The following is a 24318-nucleotide window of genomic DNA, read 5'->3' as shown; positions in this document are numbered from 1 at the left end:
AAATTATTCGGGAAGCGAAATATCGACGTCTTTTCGCTGCCTCCTTCGGTCAGTATCCAGAATATGTACGTCAGGACGCACAAAATTGAGGGAGCGGATCCTAATTTCTGAGGTGGCCAGTGCTTCAAGCAAAATATCAATAGTGACCTTGCCTGTGAATTGGTATTCACATCCAGTCATCTGACCTAAGCTTTGTGTGATGTGTTTGGCTCCAATCGTGTAACTTAGGAGTGCAACGTTGACGTTTTCGAGACACGGTAGGCGACGGAAAGCGCGAGCTAGTAGATGCACACCCGTTTTGTCGGTCGTCAGAAAATCTTGAGCGGCGAGGAATGATTTTCGGGCTGCAATGTGCCTCCCCAAGCGGAGTTCGGCGTCGTTGACAGTGAAGGCATTCTGGTAGAATTCATCTCTCATCACTCTCCGTACTTTTGCGTCGTCCACAGGGGAGTCAAACCATATCGCAGAAAATTCGATGGTCTTGACATGGACCGAGCTATCTGTAGTTTAGCATACTTGCAAGTCGTACACTGAATTTGCCACTGACATAAATGGATGCTCTGAGATATGAGTAAGATTTTGCAGGCTTTTCAAGCTGATCCAAAACGGTATCGTTGCAAATAGGAGAGGCGCTGCAACTGTAGCCAACGACTTGCAAGTACATCTCAAATTGGCTAAGGCGTCTCGACTGTGAGGCGTTCCGTTGATCACCAGGCATTTCACAATGTGTCGTATGACTTCTGGAGGTAGGCAATCCATTACGTTCTTGCTGTATTAGATCAAACTCTGATCGACATGAGACGGGAGGCAAGAAAAGTCCGACGCGCGCGCCGAGTTCGCGCTAAGGGATCTCTGCGCGTAGACCTCAGTACGTGAGAAGTCCTTATCACGTAATTTTCTTGGCGCGAACGCGTCGAGCAAATTTCTTCCTACAATGTCATAAGCATCTTGAACATTACGTACAGACCAGCGCTGGCAGTCTGCGCGTGATGGATCGGCTTCCGCCTGAAATACTGCGCGAAATTCTGGGACAGTTTGATCTTGATCTCTATTGGGATAGGGTCGCCCTTTCGAATTTTCGATGCACGTGCAGAATCCTATCTACAGTTATCGAACCTATTCTCTTTCAAACGGTCCCTCTTTGGATCAGCTTGCAAAGTATTGAAAATCTGACAATATTGTCTGAGCATCCCCAAATGTAGGATGATTGCTAAGTGTGAGAGAAGCTTACTGACCACCCTCACAGCTCCAAATGTGTCAAGTGCATACATTTCTCCACACTATGGTTGCGTGACACCGATGATTGGCACGACAAACAAGTAAAAGAAAAGATATATCGAGAATCTCAGGGAATAAACGAAGCAGATATCCGAATTGGGAAACACCTAGCCGCGCGAGAGGGTTTCTTCAAGGCTCGCCAATATCTGACAGATGACAACATGGCCTCAGACTTGTTGGCTCGTGCTTTTCGGCGCTTACCAAGCCTGAAAGGTATTCACATACGTCATGCAGATAGATCGATTGGGGTGAAAGAGGCGATAGGGACCTTAGGTGTCCCTAGCGGCTTCGAACTTGGGCACAATGCCGAGTTGACAGTTGATATATTGATGAGAGCCAGAAGAGACGCGAAATTGGACCTTCAATCCCTTCGGCTATCCTATGCTGTCGCAAGTGTCGCAGGCGAGGACGTCATTGACTGGACCAGGGAGGAGTATGACCCTGATGATAATAGGCCAGAAAACACGATCTTGAAGGTCAGTTCTCGTCAACCATCGACCAAAGACTTCCAATCGGTAATCGGAGATTTTGAAAACTTTCCGCCCTTGATGACACTCAAGACTTTTGAGGTTACGTGTCTAGAGTCGACTGCACACCCGCGTACCGGCTTGGACCATTTTTGGCTGGGTGCACTAGATATTATCGAAGTCAATTGCTCTACTTTGGTAAGTTTGAAGATCGACGGGGGCTTCGATCCCGAATTCGGAGACCATTTCATGAATTGCCTCTCAGAGATGCCGATCCATGTACTCCGGAGGCTTTCATTGAGTGAGATATATGTCAAGAAATGCGAACACTACCTGAAACTCTTCGCTCATTCAACGTCATTGATTGAGATGTATCTCAATGGAGCCATCATATCGAGTCCAAGGGGCTGGACTCGGGTGGTAGAATGGCTGAGAGCGACCAAGATACACAAGCCAGTACGGATGGTGCTGAAAGATTGTCTGCCTCTTGAAGCGGGCGGACATCAAGCCATCGACATAGGTCCATACATTGGGCGAAAGACGAGAACCAATCCTTTGGATGACATCAACGACGATGGCCGCTACTAATGAATGCTCGGCGAAATGCGGGCCTTGAGCAAAGGGCGAAGGAGATCAAACTGTTGCGACCGATATTTTCAGATTCTTGTCAATCTTCTACACACGCACAGCACACGTCAGATGGCCACTTGGCACGGCATTTCGATCTTGGACTTCTCTTTTGATACACTGTTAGAATTGGGGACTCCGTATTTCGGGTTGATGTGACACCTTCTTACTTTGCCAGACTTCTGCCTCACACCCTTAGTATACCTTATTGTAGTTCCATCTTCTGAAATTGATCATCAGCAGTGCACGCTTCACTGTACGATTCTACAATCAAGTCAAGGGAACTTTCAGACCATGCTGAGGGACGGGTAATCGGAAGGTGGCTACGCCAAATTTGTAGGGAGAAGATTGGGGCATAGTCCACCTAAGAAGCCAGCCTTATAGGGCTCTCCCCGGGGATCAGCCCCTCGAAAATAGGCGCCTCACTAGATTTGGCGTGGCCACCTTCCGGGCAAGTCTTGGCGCTCTCGGCGTGTCAATTTCGCGATAATTCAGAAACTTTTTCTCTAACCTTCACGAACACCACAATCCATCATCACAGTTGGCAGCTTAAGCTGTCGGGGCTTCAACGCAATGGAAACGCTACCTCTTGAAATTCTGCGTCAGATTCTAGGGTTCTTCGATTCTGATTCGTACCAGGGAAGACGAGGTTTAGCGACTCTTAGATGCACTTGCAAGTTCTTAGCTTCCTTGGTTACACCGACGCTGTTCGCGGTATTCCCCGTTTGGTTGAGTCTCCAAAGTCTTCAGGACTTGACTAATGTTGCAGATCATCGTGATATGTGCGGTGCCTCTGCCTTGATTCGAGCGATCTGATGCTAATCTCTACCCAGTGCTATTCATATCAGAACTATTCGGTGTTCGACATTGCAGTTCAACAGAGAGTGCGATTGTGAGGAGATGAATGAAGAAGTGCAAGATGAAATTTCTTCCGAGAGTTTCAATATCAATGATGCGGACATAAAGTTTACTAATTATCTCATATCGTATGAAAAATACAACAAGGAACGCTATTATCTTTCCAAGAACGGCATGGGCGAGAGGCTCTTGGCAAGGGCACTGAGGCGACTACCCAATCTAGCATCTGTGGATGTAGTATTCTCAAGCCCTTGGATTGGGGCCAGAATGATCTTGGGGCAGATGCATGGCGTTTCAGGATTAGAGTACGATTTCAGCTCCTCCGAGCCCATCAATACTCTGTTCCACTCCATAATTCAAGCATCAATAAGGCTCAAGTCTCTCAGATTCATGAACGCAGATGACGTACTCCTGGTCGGAGGGGTCAACGATCATGATTATCGCACCCTGGGCAAGGAAACACGGCCATACAAAAGCCTTGCCGTACCAAATGGAGACGAGGCTTCGGGTTCGACATTCTCAGAGAGCCGAAAGCTTATTGCCTATTTGACAAATGAATCATCGGCATTGCGAGGGCTTGAAACCTTTGAAATACTGCGAATATCGTCCGAAGAAACTCCACAAAGGCCTCAGACTTTCTGGGAGTCAGTGAGCGTCTGTCTAATAAATAACGCGCCGACATTGAGGATCCTACAAATAGGTGGAGAGCTCGTAGGCTGGGAGACATATGCTATCTCCAAAGCCATGTCGGACACGACATTTCCAGTCTTAGTTACCTTATCAATGACCGAGATGTTTTTCTCCAAGGCTGAGTTACTGATTGACATCATCAATGCTACGCCCAATGTGCAGGAGGTAAAGCTAAAAGACATCAGTATTCCACGGCAGCCAGGGTGGAAACATGTCGCGAATTGCATCAGAGAAATGAAGATGTCCCTGCTGAAGAGTTTCAAAGTAGTGCATGGCCTGCCAATCGAGGTGACAGAGATGGCTTCGTTCCTCAGAGGAGAAACCGACAGCAACCCCCTCGAGGCTTATCCGTATCATAGATCTTCCCGTTCCAGACTAACGGCATTTGATCAGTGACGTTTGGGACGAGACCTTAAGATGCAAGCCAGAAGAAAACTCCGATTCATCGAGCCATTTCGCCGCTGTCCTTTTGGTATGGCTACGAAGGCGAGTCCTCGTAATCGTTCTCAATACTCTCGTCAACGGCCCACGGAAGTTCTAGTGTATCAAATTGGTCAAAGTGCACAGACAGTCGCGGTATGCTGAGAACATGGCCTTCCCCTTGACTAAATCTAAATTTCCTCTGGGCTTTCCTCCCGAGCATCCTTCGGTACAGCTTTCTTGCGCACTTGTGCACGTACGCGAAGAACATCTCTGGTACAAGGAATTCCAGGATCGGCTTGCTGGATATCAAGCAAACGCAGAATATGGTAGTATGGCATTCGGCCAGTTGCCACTCCACTATATGATTGCCGTCCCCTGAGATCCCATTAACCTACTGCATCATCTTCTGAGCTCAGGACTTACAGGCGATATCGTCCTGAGACTCGAATAGATATCGAAAGCGAATGCAGCTCACAAGACTAGTCCTAGAAGACATCAATATCAAGTTAAAATTCAGACATTCTAACGTACAAAGCGCCTACGAAAAAGAAAGCCCCGATTGTAATCTTTCGGCGAGCCGGCATGTGCAAATTTCTCACCATCGGTATTGGTGCAAGAAGAATGGCGAAGTCTGTAAGGATCCACGGCACTGGAGACACAATGCTTAGAGTGAACGTGTTCGGGCAATCCGATCCCATATCGTTACTCCAAGGCGTAGTTTTCGAAGGGCAAACCAAAACCGCTGCAAGGGTGACTGCAATCCACCACACACCCATGATCGAAGCTAGTAATATGACTATCAAGCGGAACTTCCTGGTTATGAAGATTCGGTAGAGAAGCATGAGTAGAGACAGCTTTGACAATGCCAGGACTGCCGGTTGCAGCAAGGCTGTGATGAACTCTATCTATCCCCAGAGCTTTATCTCTGGAAGAACACAAGGATGACGTTGAGCTTACCTTCCAAAACGCTACGAGCTGTTCTTCGCTTAATGTCGCCAAGTGACGCCCAAATCCAGCATGGGCGACACCTAGTAGTATCGCACATGAGCACAAACGTTGGACGTTAAGCGACAAAGGACTAACCCCATATACCCATTCCAGTCTGGGCCGCCGAGATGACCTATACCTAAGCAGTCGTTCACGAATGATTGGCAGAGCTTACATATGCGCAAGCGATTAGGAAGTCCTCAACCCGAAATTGGTTCTGCTTCATCCTTCTCGAGACAACGCTTGCGGTCATGCCCAGAGAGGAGAGTATGAGACATCCGGTGCAGACAATGTACAATGTCATGTCGTGATTCTCATTGGCTGCTGAAACGGTCCGAGGAGCGATCGCCAGCCCCATAGTCAAGTTCGACGATTTGAACTTTTCCTCCACGACGAGAAATATGCAGGCAAAAGGTGAAGAGTGGGAAGACAGCGATCACTCAACAAAGCAGTTCTCAAGGAAATTCGACAGGTGCTCAAGGCAACAGTAATCAATTCTAGGCAAATAAGGGAATCAACCAGGGCGTTCCAGAGGCACCTTTCTTCTGCATACGACTTCAAAAGCTCCAAGTGCGGCATGGTCAACGCACAAGACTCTTTCCCCTGCCACTGGGGTTGTAGAAGCCAAGGCTATCGTCGCGCTTAATGAGTGCCACAACGATGCATCGCCCTGCATAAATGCCTCATGTATGTAAGGCTGCGGCGCGAGCAACCTTCCAGACAGGCGTGGAGATTGAGTTACATGATTGAGAATCATACAATGATCTACGCCCAGCTATTTCGCGGTCGTAAAGCGCACGTCAGTTTATTCCGCATATTCTAATTACAGAAACATGACATCTCCTTCTATGCAGCCAGTGAGGTGCCGATTCCATCATAATACCCTCTACCCTCCCTAGGGTTAAATGCAACACGCCCTTCCTCATCACGACCGTGTAAAAACCTCCTCATCTTCCTCCCGCCATCAGATTCCCGTGCCCATCTACCGATAAGTATCCCAACTCATCCCCACTCTAATCCCCGTCGCGTGCGGATCTGCATTCTGCGCCTGGAAAAGCTCGCCCCATGATATTTCTGTGTAATTATACCTTGCACCCACCCCACCCACCCCACCCGAATTGTCCGCTCTTGTGGATCCAGCGCCAGCACCGCAGTTACCACCGTTGTTACGACTTGATGAAGCAGCAGATGCATCAGGCTTGGAAGTGGCTTTACTGTTCCCCTTTGTTTTGCTAAGGTTAGTTGGTTTGTCCTTCTCTTTCCCCTTCCCCTTCGCCATATTAACACCGCCCCCATCCCCGTCCCCGTCCTCATCCTGACCACCATCATCATCATTCCCAACGGCCGGGACTCCCTTGCGCGTACCCCTCGCCTTACTCACCTTTCCCCCACGGAGGCTGTAACCTTCTCCATCCTGGTCAGTGCGTGCTGCGGTGGGGGCGGTGGGGGCGGTGGGAAGGGTGGGGTTGTTGGCTTCAATGCGCGCTTGTTGCGCTGCTCTCGCCGCGTCGAAGTCGGTGTCGTTGGAGTAGTATTGGTAGCCTGCTGCTTTTGGCGGCGCTGGATGGGTCTTTTTTTGGGGGGAGATTTCTTGGGAGGGGGTTTTTGCTTGGGTGGGGACTTTTTGGGGGAGCCTTCTTTTGGGTGACTTTCGTTGCTTTTCTGGGCGCCATGCTTGCGCAAAATCGAAGTTTGGGGTGGTTCTGATGTGCTTTGCGAAGTGGTACAGAGAGATGTGGGTTCTGTGGCGAGAAGTGTTCTTGGAAGGAGGGGAATGTGCGGCGCGTTGAGGATGATGATGTTAAGTATGAAGGAAATCCGGGGAGGGTGAGGGCTGCTTACAGAGCGCGATGTTTGTCAAACACAGAGGAGGTGTTTTTCGGGTTTGGTGGGGGAGGGGAAGGAGGCAGGACAAAGCCGCCTAGCAGCAATCAACGCTGAAAGAAAGCACGGTGTTTGGTGGATGAAAGGAGGGATTTTTGCCATGGCTGAACATAGAATAATGAAAGAAAGGAGGAATACAAGTGCGGAATCGTGCGATGATTGCCTACCACTTCTTTATTATTACTGATATTAAGGGTTTTCGCTTTCGTTGGTTTGACTACTACTCTGTTCATGTTTAATTCATGGGGGCCTGCCCGACAAGAGGTAAGGTATCCGCCCAATCAGGATGTTTTACGTGAACTGTTCTCGAAAGGGAATTCTTGTTCTTTCTATGTGAATTATGTTGTGTAGAAGTTGATAATAGGGCAATTATGCCTATAAATTCGCTTGGTTTGTTAAGAAACGCTTTCCAAATTTGTGGCGGTAAAGATGCCGTATCTTTCACTGCCTCTATGTTTTGTTGACGATTTCTTAAACACGATGTCGGCAAGTTAATGTTGGGAGATCGATCCTGTTGTTGCGGGAGTTGTATATGCTGTTAGGCTGATGCTGGAGATTTGGGGCGGATGCGCTCGATGTGCGACAGGATGCGCCTACAGAGGCAGAGTGTGATCGAAGATTTGCGTGAGATGGAAAGGTATCAGCGACCAAATTGGTGGTCGTGATCAGATTTCGTCAGAGCTCTCGTTGAGGTTCAGTTTGGTATGTATGAAAGTCGTAGAAGATAAATGAGTTTGATTAAATAGGTCCTGTGTGGCAATCTGCCAATTAAGCGCGATCCAATGCCTCGTAAACGCCGATCTACCTACCCAAATATGCACTGATGCACACGATTGTTTCTCTCGACCTTTACATTAGTAGCATTCGCGGCTCACGAAAGCCACCTAGGGCTCAAGCGGTCATATACGTGTCTAGGAAAGGGATTATGGTCTGATGTTTGAGGAAATGTGCAATATCCAACTCCCACTCTCGATTTAAGCATTGGGTTAGTCTGAATGACCGCAGGCTACGCCATTTATACTGATTTTGAGACATGGCGTTGAGTACACCTGACCACTGGTTGTTACCCTCCTCAATAGCCTTGACGCCCCAAAGGTTGACTGTCTCTAGAGTATGGCTGTGATCAATAAGAAATCGGGAAAGGCTTTGTAAGTTGTTAGTCCTCAACCCGTAAAGATTTAGATTCCGTAATCGGGAGAAAGAAGCGGATGTAAATTCCTTTACAAGTCTTGTGTGATCGATGGTCGAGTTATCGGTGTGGTTGCAAGTAACGAGCCCAAAAGTGGAGACATGCAATGTCTTTTTGAGTGCGTATCTGAGCAATCTGTAGGCGTTGACAAATTCTGCCCGGTCAGTGCTTGCGGGCACGGTCATCTGGAAGTCGTCTAAACAGGGCAGTAGATGGGAAAAATGTTGTTGATCGTTGAAGAGTAGCCTCATCTGGCTGGAGGGGACAAGAATATCACATGATGGCGCTTTTGAAAGACGGTCTGAATTGATCCCATCGACCATTCCTACTAAAGGACAAGCATTTTCTTGCGCCAGTATTCGAATCGAGTTGACCTGTATTCCAGAGTCTTCCATGGCGTGCGAGAACACCCGGATCTGTCGAAGGGGGTCAGTTGTAATATCAGTGTTATCAAGCCGTCCGAAAGATTTTGTCATCTCCTTTATGGCCATTGTGGCGCTGCACATAACGATATCGATAGACCGCAAACAAGACAATGATCGTAAGGCGCGTACCAAAATTCTTCTGTCGGTGTCGTCTCTATCCAGGAACTGCTGCTCATTTGCGTAGCGTTTGCGGGCGGCGAGATATTGTCCGACGGCAATAGTACTATCATTAAGACTACTGTTTTGATAGTCAAAATAGTCCTTCACGCTCTTTTGCAATTCGCCCTCATCGTAGGTTTCGATTGCACGGAGCGGCTCAAAAGCGATCTTTGTCACGAGTTTTGAGCTGCGGAAGATGATTAATCATAGAAGTAGTTGAGAAGATGACGGGCGCCAAGCTAAGGCACTTACAGCAGGGGATGCTGAGCAATATTGTTGAGATTTTTGAGACTGTGCATCCCAATCCATAGAGGCACAGTAGCAAAGACAAACGGCGTGGCAACGACGGACAGCGCTCGGTTGACTAAGCGAAGATTTCTGAGATGGGTCTGTGATTCTGTATCACTTCTTTTCAGGAGATTGACAATCTTGTTCGTCAGCTCAGGTGGTAGACGATCTAGAGCAGCCATTCTGGGCTTGCGATATAGGCTCTGGATATACTTGAAGTCGAGTTCAACGTTCCAGCTCAAGTGATAAGAGTCTGGCGCGTCGAGGCGCGTTGGCGCGTAATGAGACTCTCAACAGCTATTCAGGTAGGGCATTCACAAGCTCAGAGCTTCAGATCGCGCGGCTGTCACGCGTGTATTGAAGCAAGTCTTGACATGCCAAAGCTGGTAAGCATGAGGTGTTGCAATACGCGTGATTTCACGCGGCGAAGAAATGAAAAGGAGAAACGAAAATTTGCCTTCATTTAATTTGAGGCTTGAGGATGACGTACGCCAAGACTTTCCCCTATTTGCACTTTTTCTCTCGGGTTCAGGACTCAAGACTCGACAACCGCGTTCGTGTCACGGTGCAAAGAACACTGGAGAACACTTGCTTTCAAGTTATAGTCCTTGCCCCCTAGTGGAGGTATTTGGAAGATGGGCTAGCCAGGGACATGGCGATGACAAACATCTATCATGATTCAGTTGTGGTCAAGGCATTGTCCAGGCAAAAAGCCTTGATAGTATTGTAGGGCATATCGTTATAATTGACGTGTGTAGCTGCACATAGCTGTCGCCTTCACTTCTTTCGGCGGTCAGGAAGTTCCCCTAACATCAGTCGCAGCAACAGGGATGCACATCTCAACCTTCAGCAGGACTAGGCACACGGCCGCTGTAAATTCCACCAAACATTGCGCGATCGCAGCGACTAGCTCAGCTTATGCATTCGAAACACCACCTGCAGCCTACTATGACTCCTCCCTCTTTCCCAAAACCGTAAGCGCAAACGCTGAGCTCCTCTCCCTCGCCTCATTGACACCAATGATCGACGATCCACCTCTACTGGGTCCCTCTTCCTCACAATACTGGAGAATATCCTGCGCTAGGGTACGAGCGTCTCTGAATGAGAAGTAAGAACGGCTATCATTCTTGTATGCTGCCAGAAGGATCGAGCAGTCAGCAGCGTCGTTAGTGATAGCGTAGGGTGGTGGATGCGGGCGTTTGGGGTACTGGATCGCGCCCTCGATGAAAAGTTGGTTCCTCCCGTACTCGGGGAAGGTCTTGAGGACGTTAAGGGTAGGGCGGCAGCCGTCGACGGTCGTAGGTGGGTTTTGGGGGATTCCTGGAAAGCAGACGATTCTTCTTTCGTTCTCCTCAAGAGAAGTGGTGTTGAATGCCTGAAATTCTTGTCCTTCGTCGGCTGTTTGGGATAGGTCTTCACTTTCAGGCAGATTCAGAGCTAACACACGAGGTCGAAGAAGGCAAAGAATTGAAAACAGTTCGAAACACTGAGTTATGGGATTTTGTCTCCAGCTTATCTGTGCAGAGTTGAAAATCCTCATAGTTTTCTGGAACCATTCGAGTACCTACCCTACAGCTTTCTTCAATAGATTGACCCGCTGTAATTATAGAGGGTCGTTGGAGCGGTCTATACGTCGTTCTCAGCAACTTTGATGTAAGGTAGAAAGAATTATGGAGCAAAACGAGATCAAGTATGTCTGAGACTTTGCGCGCAAAAATTTATCTTGGGATTCGCAAAATAGTTTGCTCCTCCAAGCGGACTCTGGCGGGTCTACACACCTGCGGAATACAAGTGCCCAAAATAGAATCCTGTATCGCCGATTGTAGATTCGGTGAATTTACACCAAGCACTTTGCCTTACCTTCCCTCCACTTGAACGTATGGAATTAGCGAGGGTTGCGTCCACCTATGTGAAAGAAGCATAATGGAAAGTGGGGCTCCTGCTGACAGTATATCGTACCTTTCCATAGCGTGCTGTCTCTACTTAATGCTACTTTTTGCAATGGTTTGATCGCCTTCTTCGTGTTTCGTATCTCCGAGTTGATAGGGTCATTGACTGCTGTTGATTTAATAATGGCACTTTCAAGAGATCCCGTCGTACTGCATTACTTCCTACTTCAAAATGTAAAGCGCGAAGGAGGATCACATATGGCTGTAGTGGAGATGTGCAGTATTTTATTGTCATCATTACCATAATAGCACTGGGTTTAGGCTCTTGACGGCCGCGTTCCATTGAGCGAGCGATTTGCGAATTTTGAGGACTTTTCATATCTAGTCTCATTCATGTCAAAGAAGCCAGCCATAGAAACCCGTCTCCAGAGATGATCAGACTCATTTCTGCTTCTTTGGTAGCGTAGAGGATGTACTGCTTCCAAGGGATGTAAGCGGAGGACATCTACAGCCGAAGACCATGGATCGCTCGGATCAACTTTTATCCGTCCGTCGCGGTGAGGCGTAAGGCTACGATCTCGAAGACGAGAATCTGTCCTTCTATGTATGTTGTGACATTCCAAGAAGTCATCATATCTACAAGACTGATCAGATTTATCTCCTTGACTCTGTGGCTGTAAGTACAGAGTATCATTTTGGCCCGGTGGTCGGTCAATCTCTCATATCATTCCCCCTCTGACGAGAAAGATGCATTTGCTAAATACTACGACCTACAAGACTCGAGACTTCTTACCAAATCAATTGCCTGCATATATCATACTCTCGCATCGATGGGGAGAAGAAGAAGTTCTTTTCAAAGATCTTTCAGGGCCAAGGAATGCCGTGGAGATATCTGACGGGTGGATAAAATTGAAGTCTTTCTGCTCCATCGCGAAATCGGACGGCTGGGAATGGGTGTGGATGGATACATGCTGCATCGATAAAAGGAGTAGCGCTGAGCTCTCTGAAGCAATAAACTCAATGTATCAATGGTATTCAGAGGCTGCATACTGCGTCGCATACCTCGCGGATATCACAGTCTTCCACGATGAACCGCTTGCACATAGAAAGCCGTTTCGTAAGAGCGAATGGTTTGAACGAGGATGGACGTTACAAGAGCTCTTGGCTTCTCATAGGGTGACATCGAGGCCAGAAGATATCGCATATTGCTTACTAGGTCTGTTCAGTGTCAACATGCCATTGCTTTACGGCGAGGGCCAACTGAAAGCATTTCAAAGACTCCAGTATGAAATATATCGATCGACACGAGATGAATCTTTATTCGCTTGGACTGCGCTCAAGAATCCATGGGAAGAGGTATCTGATTGTCACCCTGCGCCCAATCTTCTAGCTTCCAGTCCGAGGAATTTTCTAAAATCAGCCAGAATCATTCGTGGATTCAAGAATGCTTTCCCACATATTCTCTTTGATGGAATGACCTGGACGATTAATCGAAAATTTAATTCTGACAAGGACCCATTTATACCACTTGCATGTTCTAGCTACAACTCTTCCTACCCAGTAAAATTGTCCATGCGTTGGCTTCGTAACAAACCCTTGACACGCATTGGTTCCACTGAAATCGAGTTTTTGAGCAAAAGTGAATGGAAAAATTTTCGATCCTTCAAAGGTCAAACCGAATCGTATCACATCATGCAGCAAGCGCCCAGGACGAATGAGATATCATGCCCATGGGGAGGGCGGTTTGGTCACACATTTACACTCCAGGTATCTGACAGTGGCCGACGACATTTTTCTGACCCTTTTATCCTTTGCTCTGGTGTCCAGCTTTGCCATGGCTCAAAAGAACTTGAGTACATCGTTTCAAAAGGTACGGCTAAATTCGACGACACTGCAGGCATCGGAATGAAGAGTACAAATGGCGTAGTTGTAACGATGAGGTTTGACTCGGTTGTGTTCACGTTTCGACATCTCCTTGTGAAAATCGGTGCTGAGGAAGAGACTGATGAAGCAGTTGAGTACTTTGCGCTGGATGGAAGGGACGAAGATAGCGACCTCAATCTCGGTGACCGCCTCAGTGCACCAATAGACGAGAATCATTGCGTCTCACTTACAACAAGCCATGGGCGAAGTGATGATGGGGACGAAGTCCGCATTCATCTAGATGTTGTCGCCAAGGACCGGATTGACTTGGCTGGCATTCTAGGAGATTCTCCCCCTACAACTTCGCTAGAGACGTCAGATGAAAGCGATGCAGCGGAGGAACATATCTACAGTCCCGAATAGATTCGGTCCCACAGCATTTCCGATGGCCATCGATCCGCCAGCGAATCCGAAGAGCACTGGTTTACCAGCGACGTCAAAGAGAGTCAATAAAGGGGAGCTTTCGTTCACTTCTTTCGACAATTCTTGCCCAATGTCCGATCGAGCGCAGAAGCGCAAGGCTCGATGGCAAGGCTGGAACCATTCATATGCAATTATCAAGATTTCGCCTGAATTGTACACATGACCATTAGAGGACTACCTTGGAGAAGATTGATACTTACCACATCATGCATCTCGTAGTGACGTCCTCTTCTACAAGGCGCGAGACCAGACGAATCCCAGCCCTAACGCTCTTGAGCTTTCAGCACCGATTCTCAGCACCAACGGGCCATCAAACACCATAGTCAGAAACTTGGTACTATACCTTTGTAGCCAACCAGCTGACGGAGGGAACAGACCAGATGGAAATCACTTTCTAAGAAACATCTGTGACATAGCCTCTCAGCAACCACGAGGAATCAAGCACCGAGGGGCGAATAAGAGAGTCATCGTTGCAGAACATACCTGAGATCCGTGCACTTAGATCTTGCCCTGTCACACTCATGCTGACGCTCGACACTGAACCTGGAGAAGGCATCCCGTAGCGCGTTTGCATAACGTCCGTAATGGAATTGTTTGCATGACTCTCTCTAGTGGAATGACTATCCAGGAAATCCACGCACATGGTAGCTGAAAGTCGGTGGAGACAAGGATACCGGAATCAGCTTTGAATTGAGCATACTCCACTACTACCTTGTGTAACTGCACAACTCGAGCTACAAAGATTCCGACGGAGTGATGGAGCTCATGGACGGTATTTCAGCGTTCCTCGCTTCTGTGGGTATGTTCTGGTATTTTTATGAAATGGTATACTATGGAAATCGAAGCGGGGATGAAAATGTCGCACGTGATCGTGTTTAGAGATCCACGACTCAAGATGAGTGCATGGGTCGAAGGGAATATATGGGCAGAAGAGATCACAGTCTGACATGTGGGTGGCGCCTCAGGAGATCTAAGCTTTTCCTATGTCTTTTTGCTCTTGGCCTGAGAATATTTCATACTTAGCATGACCACTCGAGGTCCTATGTCATTTCTTGGAACACATTATGCTTCAGCTTTCCTTTCCGCTGTCGCTACAAACCAAGATTTTCTTAATTCTTGACCGGATGACAAAGTCGATAATTCTGGCTGTCACCGAAGCATCTGTCCAGCGCCATAGACATATTCTGTTCCCATTCTAGATTCTTCAAGTTTTGCCTGATGCGAGCGCTGTCGTCAGTGTCGTTATTCGCGGACATGAATATAACGTCTTGCAGCTTCAACACCTTCAATGTTTTGCGGTACTTCATGAGAAACGTATGGAACTGCTCTTCATCTGCAAATTTGACGTAAATCATACGAAGTTCCTGGAGCTTTGAAAAGTTTGCATCTGCAAGGAGCTGGACGAGGCAAGAGTTCCAGAAACACTTTCGTCCCCGGATAGCAAGTACTCTGAGGTTAGTACACACCTTCACTGTCCTCGTTAGAGCTACGCAGAGTTCGTTGAAATCTTTGTAGAGCCCTAAGGGTGGAAAGTCAAAATCAAGTTCCTCTAGCATTGAGAGATAGTTGCTGAAAGGGCGTCGCGCTCCTTCAAGCGCGAGTGCCACATTGTGAGCCATAAGATCATGCTTGCAATCAGTCTCTAGCTTGTTATAATTTCGAAGGCCGTCAGTAGTGCGATTTGACCCAATCATTGTCAGCTTGATAATTTGCTTGGAAGCATTTTGCAGAGCCTGGAAGGCGATGGGAAGAATATCTCTGATACTGAATAAGTTGAGCTCGCATATCTGGTTGAACGAATTGCTGAGCTCTTTGGCGCCGATCCATTTATGGCCTGTCACTATACAAAGAGCAGTCAGATTAGGCAGACGTTGAATCGCCCGCGTCAGTACTCTCAGCCCGTGATCTTCCGCGAGAAGCCAGTTTTGTTCCGCTTGATACTTCATTGTTGAACCATTATGTTGCGCAATGGCCAGTTCGCTTGCATTTATTGTCATGAATTTGTCTTGGAACTTTCGTATGATTGTATCCTGCCTCTCTAGATATTCGCTGCTCGAGCGGGAAATCTGCAGCGTGGAGAATTCAATGTCGATGATATATTTGGATCTTGGGAAAGTCAGCCAAGGCTGCCATAATTTGTGAGGGAAACCCACAGTACAGCATGCTCCGAGATATTGGTCAGATTTTGCAGGCTTTTGATTCCAATCCATACTGCAACGCAACGAAAGACCCTCGGGGTCACTATAGCTGATAGACATCGATTCACTTGTCTAAGGCTCTTCAAATCTTGTCTAGAAGCGTGCGTTCCCGGTGATTCGACGTATCGAGCAATGGTCATCAACACTTCCGGGGGAGCTTTGTCCATTCCCGCCTTCATGGCTGGAGAGAGGACTGCCTGGGCGTCAGATAATGAGGATGATGGATTTCTCGCGAACTGAAAGGTCATGGGGTAAAGAGGGGGCTTTCGCCGCTTTGAAAAAATCAAACGACACAGCAACACCTTGCTAAAGTGGGGTGAAGGAATAACACCATCCAATTTCGTCATCATCAACTCGTTACTATCCTCAAATCAGCCTTCAGCCATCCGACTCCGAAGCCTGACTCCCTTTCTCCCTTTGGCCACCCTCACCCCCACCTCCACCGCCCGCCCCACCCCTTAACCTCTTAACATCACTCCACACCGCCACCCCGATCCAGCCCACCCAAACAACGCCAGCAACAACGCCATAAGCAATCTCTCCACCCGTGGTATTCGCCGCCCAGTCGAAACCCAATCCTCCATTAATGATCCCCAGTGTCAAAACCAGACGCCCAAACCACACGTGGATATCAGACCAGAAACTCCTTCGCCCCGTCTTTTTGAACACAGCGTGGTGGATGACACCGAAGAAAGGCTGGATGAAGAAGGCGGCGATGACGGTAAGGCCGATGATGGTGTGTTTGTGATCCAGCTATACCCCCGCCCCTACTATCAGCATCTTGTTTGTGTAACAGGCAAAGAGCAAGGCAGGGAGGGGGAAAAAGGGGGGGGGACTAACATTATACCCATAAGGCCCCGTGACATACACCCCGCATCCCATGCCCGCGATAGTAAGCGTATACGCGAAAGCCTGCACGCCGGCATGGATCCAGACCGTGCCTTTCACATGCAGCAAGCGCACGAGTATGCCGCCGAGGGGGTAGAAGATGACGAACGCGAGGGCCATGAGGCAACCGTGCGCGATGAGGGCTCTTTGATGCCTCTTCAAGTCCGCTATTTGGGCGGGGGTCAATGTGTAACCCGTTGCACCACTCTCGGGCCCGGCTACACCTCCGGCATTCTCTGAGGAAGAGGATGCAGCGGAACCACTGGCCGCGGGGGCGGAGGCGGAAGTGGTAGCGGCGGCGGAGGTGGAGGAGTCGACGAATGGGTTCAGGGAACTGCCCCCCTTGCTTTGGTGAGGTCGAGGGTTATCTCGTCCATGTTGTCGTGCATTGAGATGGTCGCGCTTGCGTCGTCGCTGTTCAAGGGCGAGCCCGATTTCGCGGCCCAGATCCAGTCGGTGTTGGAGGAGGCGAAGTTCATGCTGCCGCCTTGCCAGGTTGCGCAGTTGGAGCCTGTCAATTGCACACGTCTCGTCAGCGATTGTTCTTTTCTCTTGCCCCTTCTCCTTTCCCAACAAGGTGTAGGAAGCTTCAGGGCGGGTGGGGAACGTACACCGAACGTTGGCCGTCATCTGCCCCCCGCAATCCCACTCCCTTCCAACAGCGTCGCCTGCGCCGTGGTATCGTGTTTCGGCATCACATGCCCCGTCCCCGCCCGCGGGCTTAACGTAACATTCTTCCCATCTGCGCTCGCGTATATGACGAAGATGTTTGAGCCCGACATCTGGCTGCCCTGGCCCAGCGCCAGCCAGGACTTGGAGCTGGGACCTTGGATCTGGAAGAAGATGTCGCCATTGCCGCTGCTGGCGGAGGCGTCAGGGACATTGACGCTGTAGCAGAGGCCCGGGACGGAGGAGGGGCATTGTTTGACTGTTTGGGCGAGGGAGGAGGAAGCTGGAGGGGAGAGAGGTCAGTGTGTGTGTTCAAGGGGGGGTTTAGGGGGAGGACGCACCGAGAGCGACGAGGGCCACGGGGGGAAGGGCGGAGAATCGCATGGTACTCAGAGGGAACTTGTCTCAGGTACGTTGTCATTGTACACGAGAGCAGCAGCATCGCTGCTCTTATGACTTCATGACGACGCACACCTACGTGTGTGCAGGAGAGGAGGATTGAAAATCAGCTCTCGCGTGATTGGGCACCTGCAATCTCCCCTTGATCTTAGGTTCGGGGGTGGTGGTGCGCTACTGGGAATTGGCATTGGCGCTGGCGGTGGGGCTGAGCATTCCTCGGAGCGGCCTAGAACAGCAGCTGGAGTTCTCTCATTCGCGGAGGGAGTCTTAGGTACATTCTTAGTATCGGGATGGTACGATGGCCTGTGCGGCGCCGTGTGGCGGCGCTTGCTGGGAGCCATTGAAGAATTGCAGTGGTTTGTTTCGCTTCGTGGTGGAGTCAATGCGTCTAGGATTATGCTTGTAGAAGGCATGGAGACGTTACAAATGCTGCATATGTTTCAGTGAGCATATGGTTTGCATCTTATTGCAGGGGAAAAAAGAGATACGGACTCCGTGGGCCAATGCTGGTTGGTACGTTCAAGCCACAGGCTTCTCTCCTCACCCCACCAGGATTATGTACCTCTTCAGGCATCGTCAGCACCAAGCTTTTGATAGCCTGTCCGCTACTGATGATATCGGCGTCGTTGATACACGCGTCAACAGGCTCAGCCTCTTTGACCTACGAGGCCATGCGTTTGTGGCTGCTATCCCTTATCAGTCCTGCCTATTTTGGTGATAAAGTCAAGCTACGAAAGCTCTAAAATCTCTAGTTCTCCAACTATCATTAATGTGTGTTATGGACTGAGCGTTTGCCAAACTTGGGAAGTGGGAAGAAGCTGTGCCTGCCCTGCATTCGCGTCTCTTGGATTTATAATGGCTTGGCAAGCAGCTGTCATAAGGTAATACACGTCAGCCGGAACGAAGGATCCAATTGACGGAGGATCGGTCGGTGAGGTATTCGTGACGAGAAAGACTGACACCGATCCCGGAAGTCGCATCTTCCAGAAGTGGTCTGACAGCGGCCTGGGAATTGTCGTGCCTTTTTCAATAATTTGATATTGATGAAATGGCTGGTGGAGGTGCGATTACGTGAGCCCGTAAGCAGCGTCCTTCGATACAGCGGGACATCCGTCTCCGAGCAGACTATGATTGGGCCAAGTGGTGTGATGGCCTTACTGTGGAATTTGTATGATGTCGCCGTGCTGAGATTGCATCCTAGTCGTGATTGAGTTTCTGTTCGCTGACAGTCGTTCATTGATGCTTGTCCGTAATGTCAATTGTGAGACTTGGCAAGTATCTGATCTTTCTTGCTCAACATCTCTAGCACTTGGCCACACATCCTCAGACCACACGGTCAGAGTTGCCGTTATAACCCGGGGACTTGTGCCGGCCTTGTCTATCTGCATCATTCTGTATACCATGCAGAGAGGGATGCTTAGATTGCTTGGCAGAAAACATCCACACTTTGAGTTAGCCATTGAACATCTACCTGTGTGTGCACCTTCACGGTTTACCGAGCTCCGTAGTACGTCCGTTGATGCCGACCATGCACATCAATTGCTGACTTCTTGGCAATCCCCTTGCATGATTATCCCGCCGAAGTCCCCGCACAGCTGAAGCTTGCTCTCCAGTTCGAAACGATCCATTGTATGCGTTCAGAAGGTCATTGAGCGGTCCAATTAGGGTCGTTGACAAACACGACGAGGTCAGCGCCTCGATTGCCATTCGCCCAAAATGCCGGCCAAAGCTGCCTTGGCACTGCTGTCGTGAAGAGAAGTAGAACAAAAAGATATAAGTCGTCCGGTACGGGCATCAGAAGAATACTACCCATGGTGACAGACCCCAGAGCGAAGACCACCATTCGCAGAATGCCAACAAGGGCCCCCCGATGACAAAAAACCACCAATAGCGATGTCTCGTTGAATCCCTTACAAGTATTCGATACCTCTCTCGGCGCCATTGATGAAGCAGGATGCGTAACCAGAGACTTAACGCCGAAGCTACCTTGACTCTTTCGTAGTGTTGCTGCAATTCAACACTTGAATCCACTACCAATGTGTTGCTGGTTGCTCCGCTCCCATCACTCGTGTTGACGTTATCCACAGGCTTGTACAGATCAACACGATTGTGCCAAAGCTCAAAGCAAGCTGCTAGAACGGCCGGGCTGGCTGAGATGTAATACCAGGCAGCCCCTGCTAACCAATCCCCTCCAAACGCAAAGTCGGTGGCCGATCCATACAACGTAGCACCAAAGAACACAATGAAAGCCACCCAGAGAGCAATTCCAATGGAGTAAGCAATCCATTCCATGCGGACATGACCTGCTCCCCTCGTCGCAGACCCCATCGTGCGAGATCGAGACAACGCCCTGGGACGAGCACTATCGTACCTCCAAGTCTCGCACATCGCTCGTCCATCTACTTCAGAATGAACCTCCACATGATGTGGAGGCGATGAAGCCATGTCCAAACCCGGGAGTCCTCCGCAAGTAATGCAAAAGAGACCTGTCCACCATATGTTATCGTAGATCATGGAGGCAGGATCAGGAGCAAGCGCAACGATGGCTCCTACAAATGCTGGCCAGAGCGTAAGAATGTACTGGCGGGAGGCAAAGAGAGCTTTGTCGTATTCGGTGAATGTCTCCAGGATACAACCTGTAATGTTAGTGCGGAGACGATCATCCTGGTGTTGGTTTGCGCCGAAACGATGAGTGCACTCGTCGCGCAGTTGTGAGAGGTACAGGCCAGCGTTTTTCTTTGCGCCATAACCGGTCATTCTGAGGAAGGAGGAAGCAGGATATGAACAAGCTTTATAGACTCAGCCAATCATCTAGAGAAGAAGTGTTTCTCTACATCCATGGATGTGCGCCGGAACCAAGGTTTCCATACCCCGCACGGCCGCAGTCGGAGCGGCCTATGTTTTATCCGTGAGCCTGCCAAGCCCTTGCATCCCATACCTTATCATCCCATTTATCGTCATGATAGTCCAATAGCACTACAGAGATACCTTCATCCTACCTAAGATATATCTGAAGACCTCTACACTTATCTCAACCGACTCCACTCTTATGGAGGCTTAAGAGAATCTAACAACGAGCGGTTGGGAGATATCGTCGTCTCGAATGGGTGTCGTTTGAATAGTGCTTCAAGCAGCTTCCCAAACATGTCAAGCTGATCAGCTAGATGCACAGCTCATGCTCAACATACTATCGCAATTATCCGAAGACGTGCTTTGAAATGGGGGCCTCAAAGCTGCCAAAGCAACCCAAAAAGAACTACATTAGAAAAATTACTGCGACCAGGCGGCAACGATGTGCATGCTTCATTTCCTATGCATCACAGATAGGTGCCGCCGACATTCCAGCTCTCTAGTATAACAGCATTGCAAGCTTTGACAAACGAGTGACTCTCCCACCACGGACGCCTCTCTCCCTCCCCCTCTACATTGCGATCGTTCCATTCGTGCTCATCTTGCGACTACTCGCTTTCGCCAGAATCGCCGGAGTCACCACCAGCAGCATCCCCAGCCGCACCCCCGGCCGTTGTGCCTCCACCTGCTGTCCCAGCACCAGCGGCGATCTCAGCTGCGGTCGGCATTTCTTTTTGGTTTTGTGGTTTACTGTGCACAATGATTAGTGTATGCGAACGTACATAGTGGGAGTGGGAGTCACACACTTGGATTTCGTGTCCTGTATTTCTGTTTACTTCGGCGGATGTGTTTGCAAGAGTAGAGGAGAGGGCAGGAATGAGACGCGTTTTATGTGGCAAGGATAAAGAGGGGTGAATAGGAGACCTTACATGCTCGGGCGAGGGAGAGTAAGGCATCCAATACTAGCCATCGTGGCTTTGCTTGATAAGCTGTTGTCATCGCCAGGCTATACTCAAGGCGGAAAGAGTCGCTGTACGCCTGAATGGAATAAGGTATGGTCTGGAATCACGAATGCACAACTTGGCCAGACTTGGATTTTTCGTGGATCGAAAGGAATTGATTGGCATAATGACCGTGCCGTGGGTGGTTTAGAGAATCTACGCCTGGGCTCTCGTCGAATAATGCGCTTAGTGAACGCGTCCGTCCAAACAGCACACTCGCGTTCGGTCGACAGAAAGCACGAGTGGCAAAAGCAACCTATTGCGGCGGTCTGCCTCGCAACAATTCAAGTTCGATTATTCTTCGCACGGAGCCATCGTTGTCAATTTGGTTGACGCTGAATAGGAAGCCTCCAACGATGTTCGCGGGCCCCTTCTCATCCAGAAGCGTCCATGAACAACAATGGCCGGAAAGCTTGACATGCCGTGAACATATTGTTTCGTCCCAAATTATGATACCTACCAGACGTTCCCTGGCCAAGAGAAAGAGCAGTAAACGCGTGGAAGACAGGCACTGAGACTGCCTCCAATCAAGGCAGTAGAAATTTCGAAGACAATGAAAGGTCTGCAAGAGCACGCTGGGGAAAACGAGCTTGGTGGCAACATCTTGAGCACACCATCAACGAAACGCAAACCCGCCGCTGCTGAGCTAAGTGAACACAAATGCCATGGAAAACGCCATTGGCAACGAAGACCTTGACTTCGTGGATCACATAAGACCATTACATGCAACGCACCAAGTCACGACGTGCAGCGTCGGTTGACTTCGCAGGACTGAGGCCTTTGCCCATTCAGAAGCCCAGGAGTCTACTAATATTCCAGAAGCCTTGGGAGTAGTTCACTCCAGAAGCCTTGGTGCGAGAGTCTCGATACCAAAGTTTGAAGCGAGGACTCGGGCAATTGGGTTCCCCAATTGACTGCCACACCATTTTGTGCCTCTGGGACGTGCGCACTCTGAGCAAGTCAATTTGATTCACAGCGCTGAATTCGGCAATATCGACAGGCACAAATCGTCGACATCTCCTGTGTTTTACCTCTTGAGTACACCAGGGCGACAATGCGCCCATGGATGAATCATTTGGCGCAAGAAACCAGTACAAAAAGCCGCGTTCGCGCGGTATAGATCTTGAAAAATCTCGTCGAGAGAGAAAAGTAGTGCCACCACAAGCAGAATTGCTAATAATTCAGCCGTTACTGGCGGTCGAACGATGAAATGGCCATGTTGGCGAGACCCGCATCAGCAGTGGGTAACCAATTGCATAGGGTATGAAGCTAACGAAGGATTAGAGATACGCATTCAAACACAAATCAAAAATTGCAATATTCTCGTCAATTTGCACGAATTTGCAGGTCGTAGGCTCCAAGACAGTCTCCAACCGAAGATCTATTAATGGTGAGTTCAAGTAAGGATGCGAAGGTCAAGTTCTCGGAGCTTTCAAAGCAGTAGTTCGAGGGACTCATCGTTAATGGTAAGATAGTGGGTGCGTGTAAGTCATATGTTGGACGGAGATGTCTCTAATCTGGGCGGTCTGAGACATATCGTCGCGAGATGTTACTACAGCAGTACCAACCGTTTGTGGAACACACCGTTCGACCCGTGGACCAGGCGGATGGAAATATCTAACACAATGTGGGATCTCTTCGCAAGGAAAGAGGGACATATTCAGCCAAGCGATGGGACGTCCTGGCTTGCGCGGCTATGAGTGCAAAGGCGAAGCATTCTTGGCGAGGCGAAGACTTGCCACAAGCATCGCAAGCTTCGCAAGCATTTCTGCCCAGAGCAAGCAAGCGCCTTGAAAAGCACTCAGTGGAACGTAATCTTATCGATCGCGTTTGCGTTATGTCAGATCCAGTGATGATCCCCCATGACCCACGCCGGCTCTTATTATCCGACAAGGTGACTCGACACCTCCTACCGGGGTAAAGCCTGTCGCCTCGGGCGTTCCAGACTCTCGCGCGATCCCACATGACCTGTAGGATAAGCATGCAGGCCAGGCATCAGCATGCCAGATATCGAACGACAGCTGGTCCGGCAATAGCAAGCTTTACTGTGCCTCTTATCGATATACGGCTTCCTACCTGCATTCTGCTTGCGGTCTGCAGCATGCGTATGCCTTGCAGTTGTCCAGACAATTCTCATGTTCGGAGGTCACAGGGTGAGACAGCAGAATACGGTCAACCCAAACGGAAGATTTGAACATGCTTATGCACATCACAATCGCGTGCCCCATACGACTTGGCGATAGCTACTGTGCATGATGGGGGTCACAAAATGCCTCAAATCGTCCGGATTGTTATGGAATCCATCTGTCGGCGTCTAGGGATGAGTTTGTCTAAACCACAAGATTGCATGAGGCATATATGCTTGCTGGTGCGTTTAGAGGGAGATTACCTCATTAGGCCAGACTCTACCACTAGGCTCGCCGAACCTATCATCAGCTGCACCTCAACCCAATTTGAACTTCACCAAGAAGTTTGACAGCCCGCATACATGCTGCGTAAACGAGACTAAGGCACCTCCCAAGTGATTCTTCAGCTTGGGGACCGAGAAACACACTCGCCATAGAGAGTTTCACTTCAAAGCACTTGCTCTCGTTCAAGCTGACATCGATAGCCATAGACTGCCTATCTCACCTACAGACAGGGTACCAGACTCCATAGACACCAGCAAGAGGAGCTAAATGGCTAGGTTAGGCTAATGATCCGCAGTTTCGAAATACAATGCTCCGGATAGGCGGCAAATGGACTAGTTCTGGGGTACTGCACTAGGCGACGCCAACCCCATATAGCCAACCAACAACAGCGC

The 24318-nt window shown here is 49.3% G+C and overlaps 8 protein-coding genes across 8 annotated transcripts; 3 read left to right on the top strand and 5 right to left on the bottom strand.

Annotated features, from left to right (window-relative positions):
* Window positions 1–3: 3 nt before the first annotated feature.
* On the bottom strand, window positions 4–718 carry KY384_004712 (uncharacterized protein; the record flags this gene model as incomplete). The annotated part of the gene is made up of 2 exons (XM_044813217.1): window positions 4–496; window positions 663–718. 2 exons carry the CDS (start codon window positions 716–718, stop codon window positions 4–6), a joined length of 549 nt encoding a protein of 182 aa, XP_044669495.1.
* Window positions 719–1439: 721 nt separating this feature from the next.
* Window positions 1440–2333, top strand: KY384_004711 (uncharacterized protein; the record flags this gene model as incomplete). The annotated part of the gene is made up of 1 exon (XM_044813216.1): window positions 1440–2333. The coding sequence occupies one exon, from the start codon at window positions 1440–1442 to the stop codon at window positions 2331–2333; it is 894 nt and encodes a 297-aa protein (XP_044669494.1).
* Window positions 2334–3272: 939 nt separating this feature from the next.
* KY384_004710 (uncharacterized protein) lies at window positions 3273–4279 on the top strand (the record flags this gene model as incomplete). The annotated part of the gene is made up of 2 exons (XM_044813215.1): window positions 3273–4085; window positions 4106–4279. The coding sequence occupies 2 exons, from the start codon at window positions 3273–3275 to the stop codon at window positions 4277–4279; spliced, it is 987 nt and encodes a 328-aa protein (XP_044669493.1).
* Window positions 4280–6312: 2033 nt separating this feature from the next.
* KY384_004709 (uncharacterized protein) lies at window positions 6313–7003 on the bottom strand (the record flags this gene model as incomplete). Its single annotated transcript, XM_044813214.1, has 2 exons — window positions 6313–6890; window positions 6952–7003. 2 exons carry the CDS (start codon window positions 7001–7003, stop codon window positions 6313–6315), a joined length of 630 nt encoding a protein of 209 aa, XP_044669492.1.
* Window positions 7004–8731: 1728 nt separating this feature from the next.
* KY384_004708 (uncharacterized protein) lies at window positions 8732–9457 on the bottom strand (the record flags this gene model as incomplete). The annotated part of the gene is made up of 3 exons (XM_044813213.1): window positions 8732–8791; window positions 8958–9174; window positions 9240–9457. 3 exons carry the CDS (start codon window positions 9455–9457, stop codon window positions 8732–8734), a joined length of 495 nt encoding a protein of 164 aa, XP_044669491.1.
* Window positions 9458–11911: 2454 nt separating this feature from the next.
* On the top strand, window positions 11912–13450 carry KY384_004707 (uncharacterized protein; the record flags this gene model as incomplete). The annotated part of the gene is made up of 1 exon (XM_044813212.1): window positions 11912–13450. One exon carries the CDS (start codon window positions 11912–11914, stop codon window positions 13448–13450), a length of 1539 nt encoding a protein of 512 aa, XP_044669490.1.
* A 1169-nt stretch (window positions 13451–14619) lies between these two features.
* KY384_004706 (uncharacterized protein) lies at window positions 14620–15887 on the bottom strand (the record flags this gene model as incomplete). Its single annotated transcript, XM_044813211.1, has 2 exons — window positions 14620–15616; window positions 15664–15887. 2 exons carry the CDS (start codon window positions 15885–15887, stop codon window positions 14620–14622), a joined length of 1221 nt encoding a protein of 406 aa, XP_044669489.1.
* Window positions 15888–16086: 199 nt separating this feature from the next.
* On the bottom strand, window positions 16087–20421 carry KY384_004705 (uncharacterized protein; the record flags this gene model as incomplete). Its single annotated transcript, XM_044813210.1, has 4 exons — window positions 16087–16461; window positions 16549–17429; window positions 19161–19407; window positions 19651–20421. The coding sequence occupies 4 exons, from the start codon at window positions 20419–20421 to the stop codon at window positions 16087–16089; spliced, it is 2274 nt and encodes a 757-aa protein (XP_044669488.1).
* Window positions 20422–24318: the final 3897 nt, after the last annotated feature.

The sequence above is a fragment of the Bacidia gigantensis genome (assembly GCF_019456465.1).
Source record: "Bacidia gigantensis strain McMullin 20006 chromosome Unknown contig_244, whole genome shotgun sequence".
NCBI lineage: Eukaryota > Fungi > Ascomycota > Lecanoromycetes > Lecanorales > Ramalinaceae > Bacidia > Bacidia gigantensis.
The sequence above is the reverse complement of the archived record's forward strand: the minus strand, read 5'-3'. Positions and strand labels throughout refer to the sequence as shown.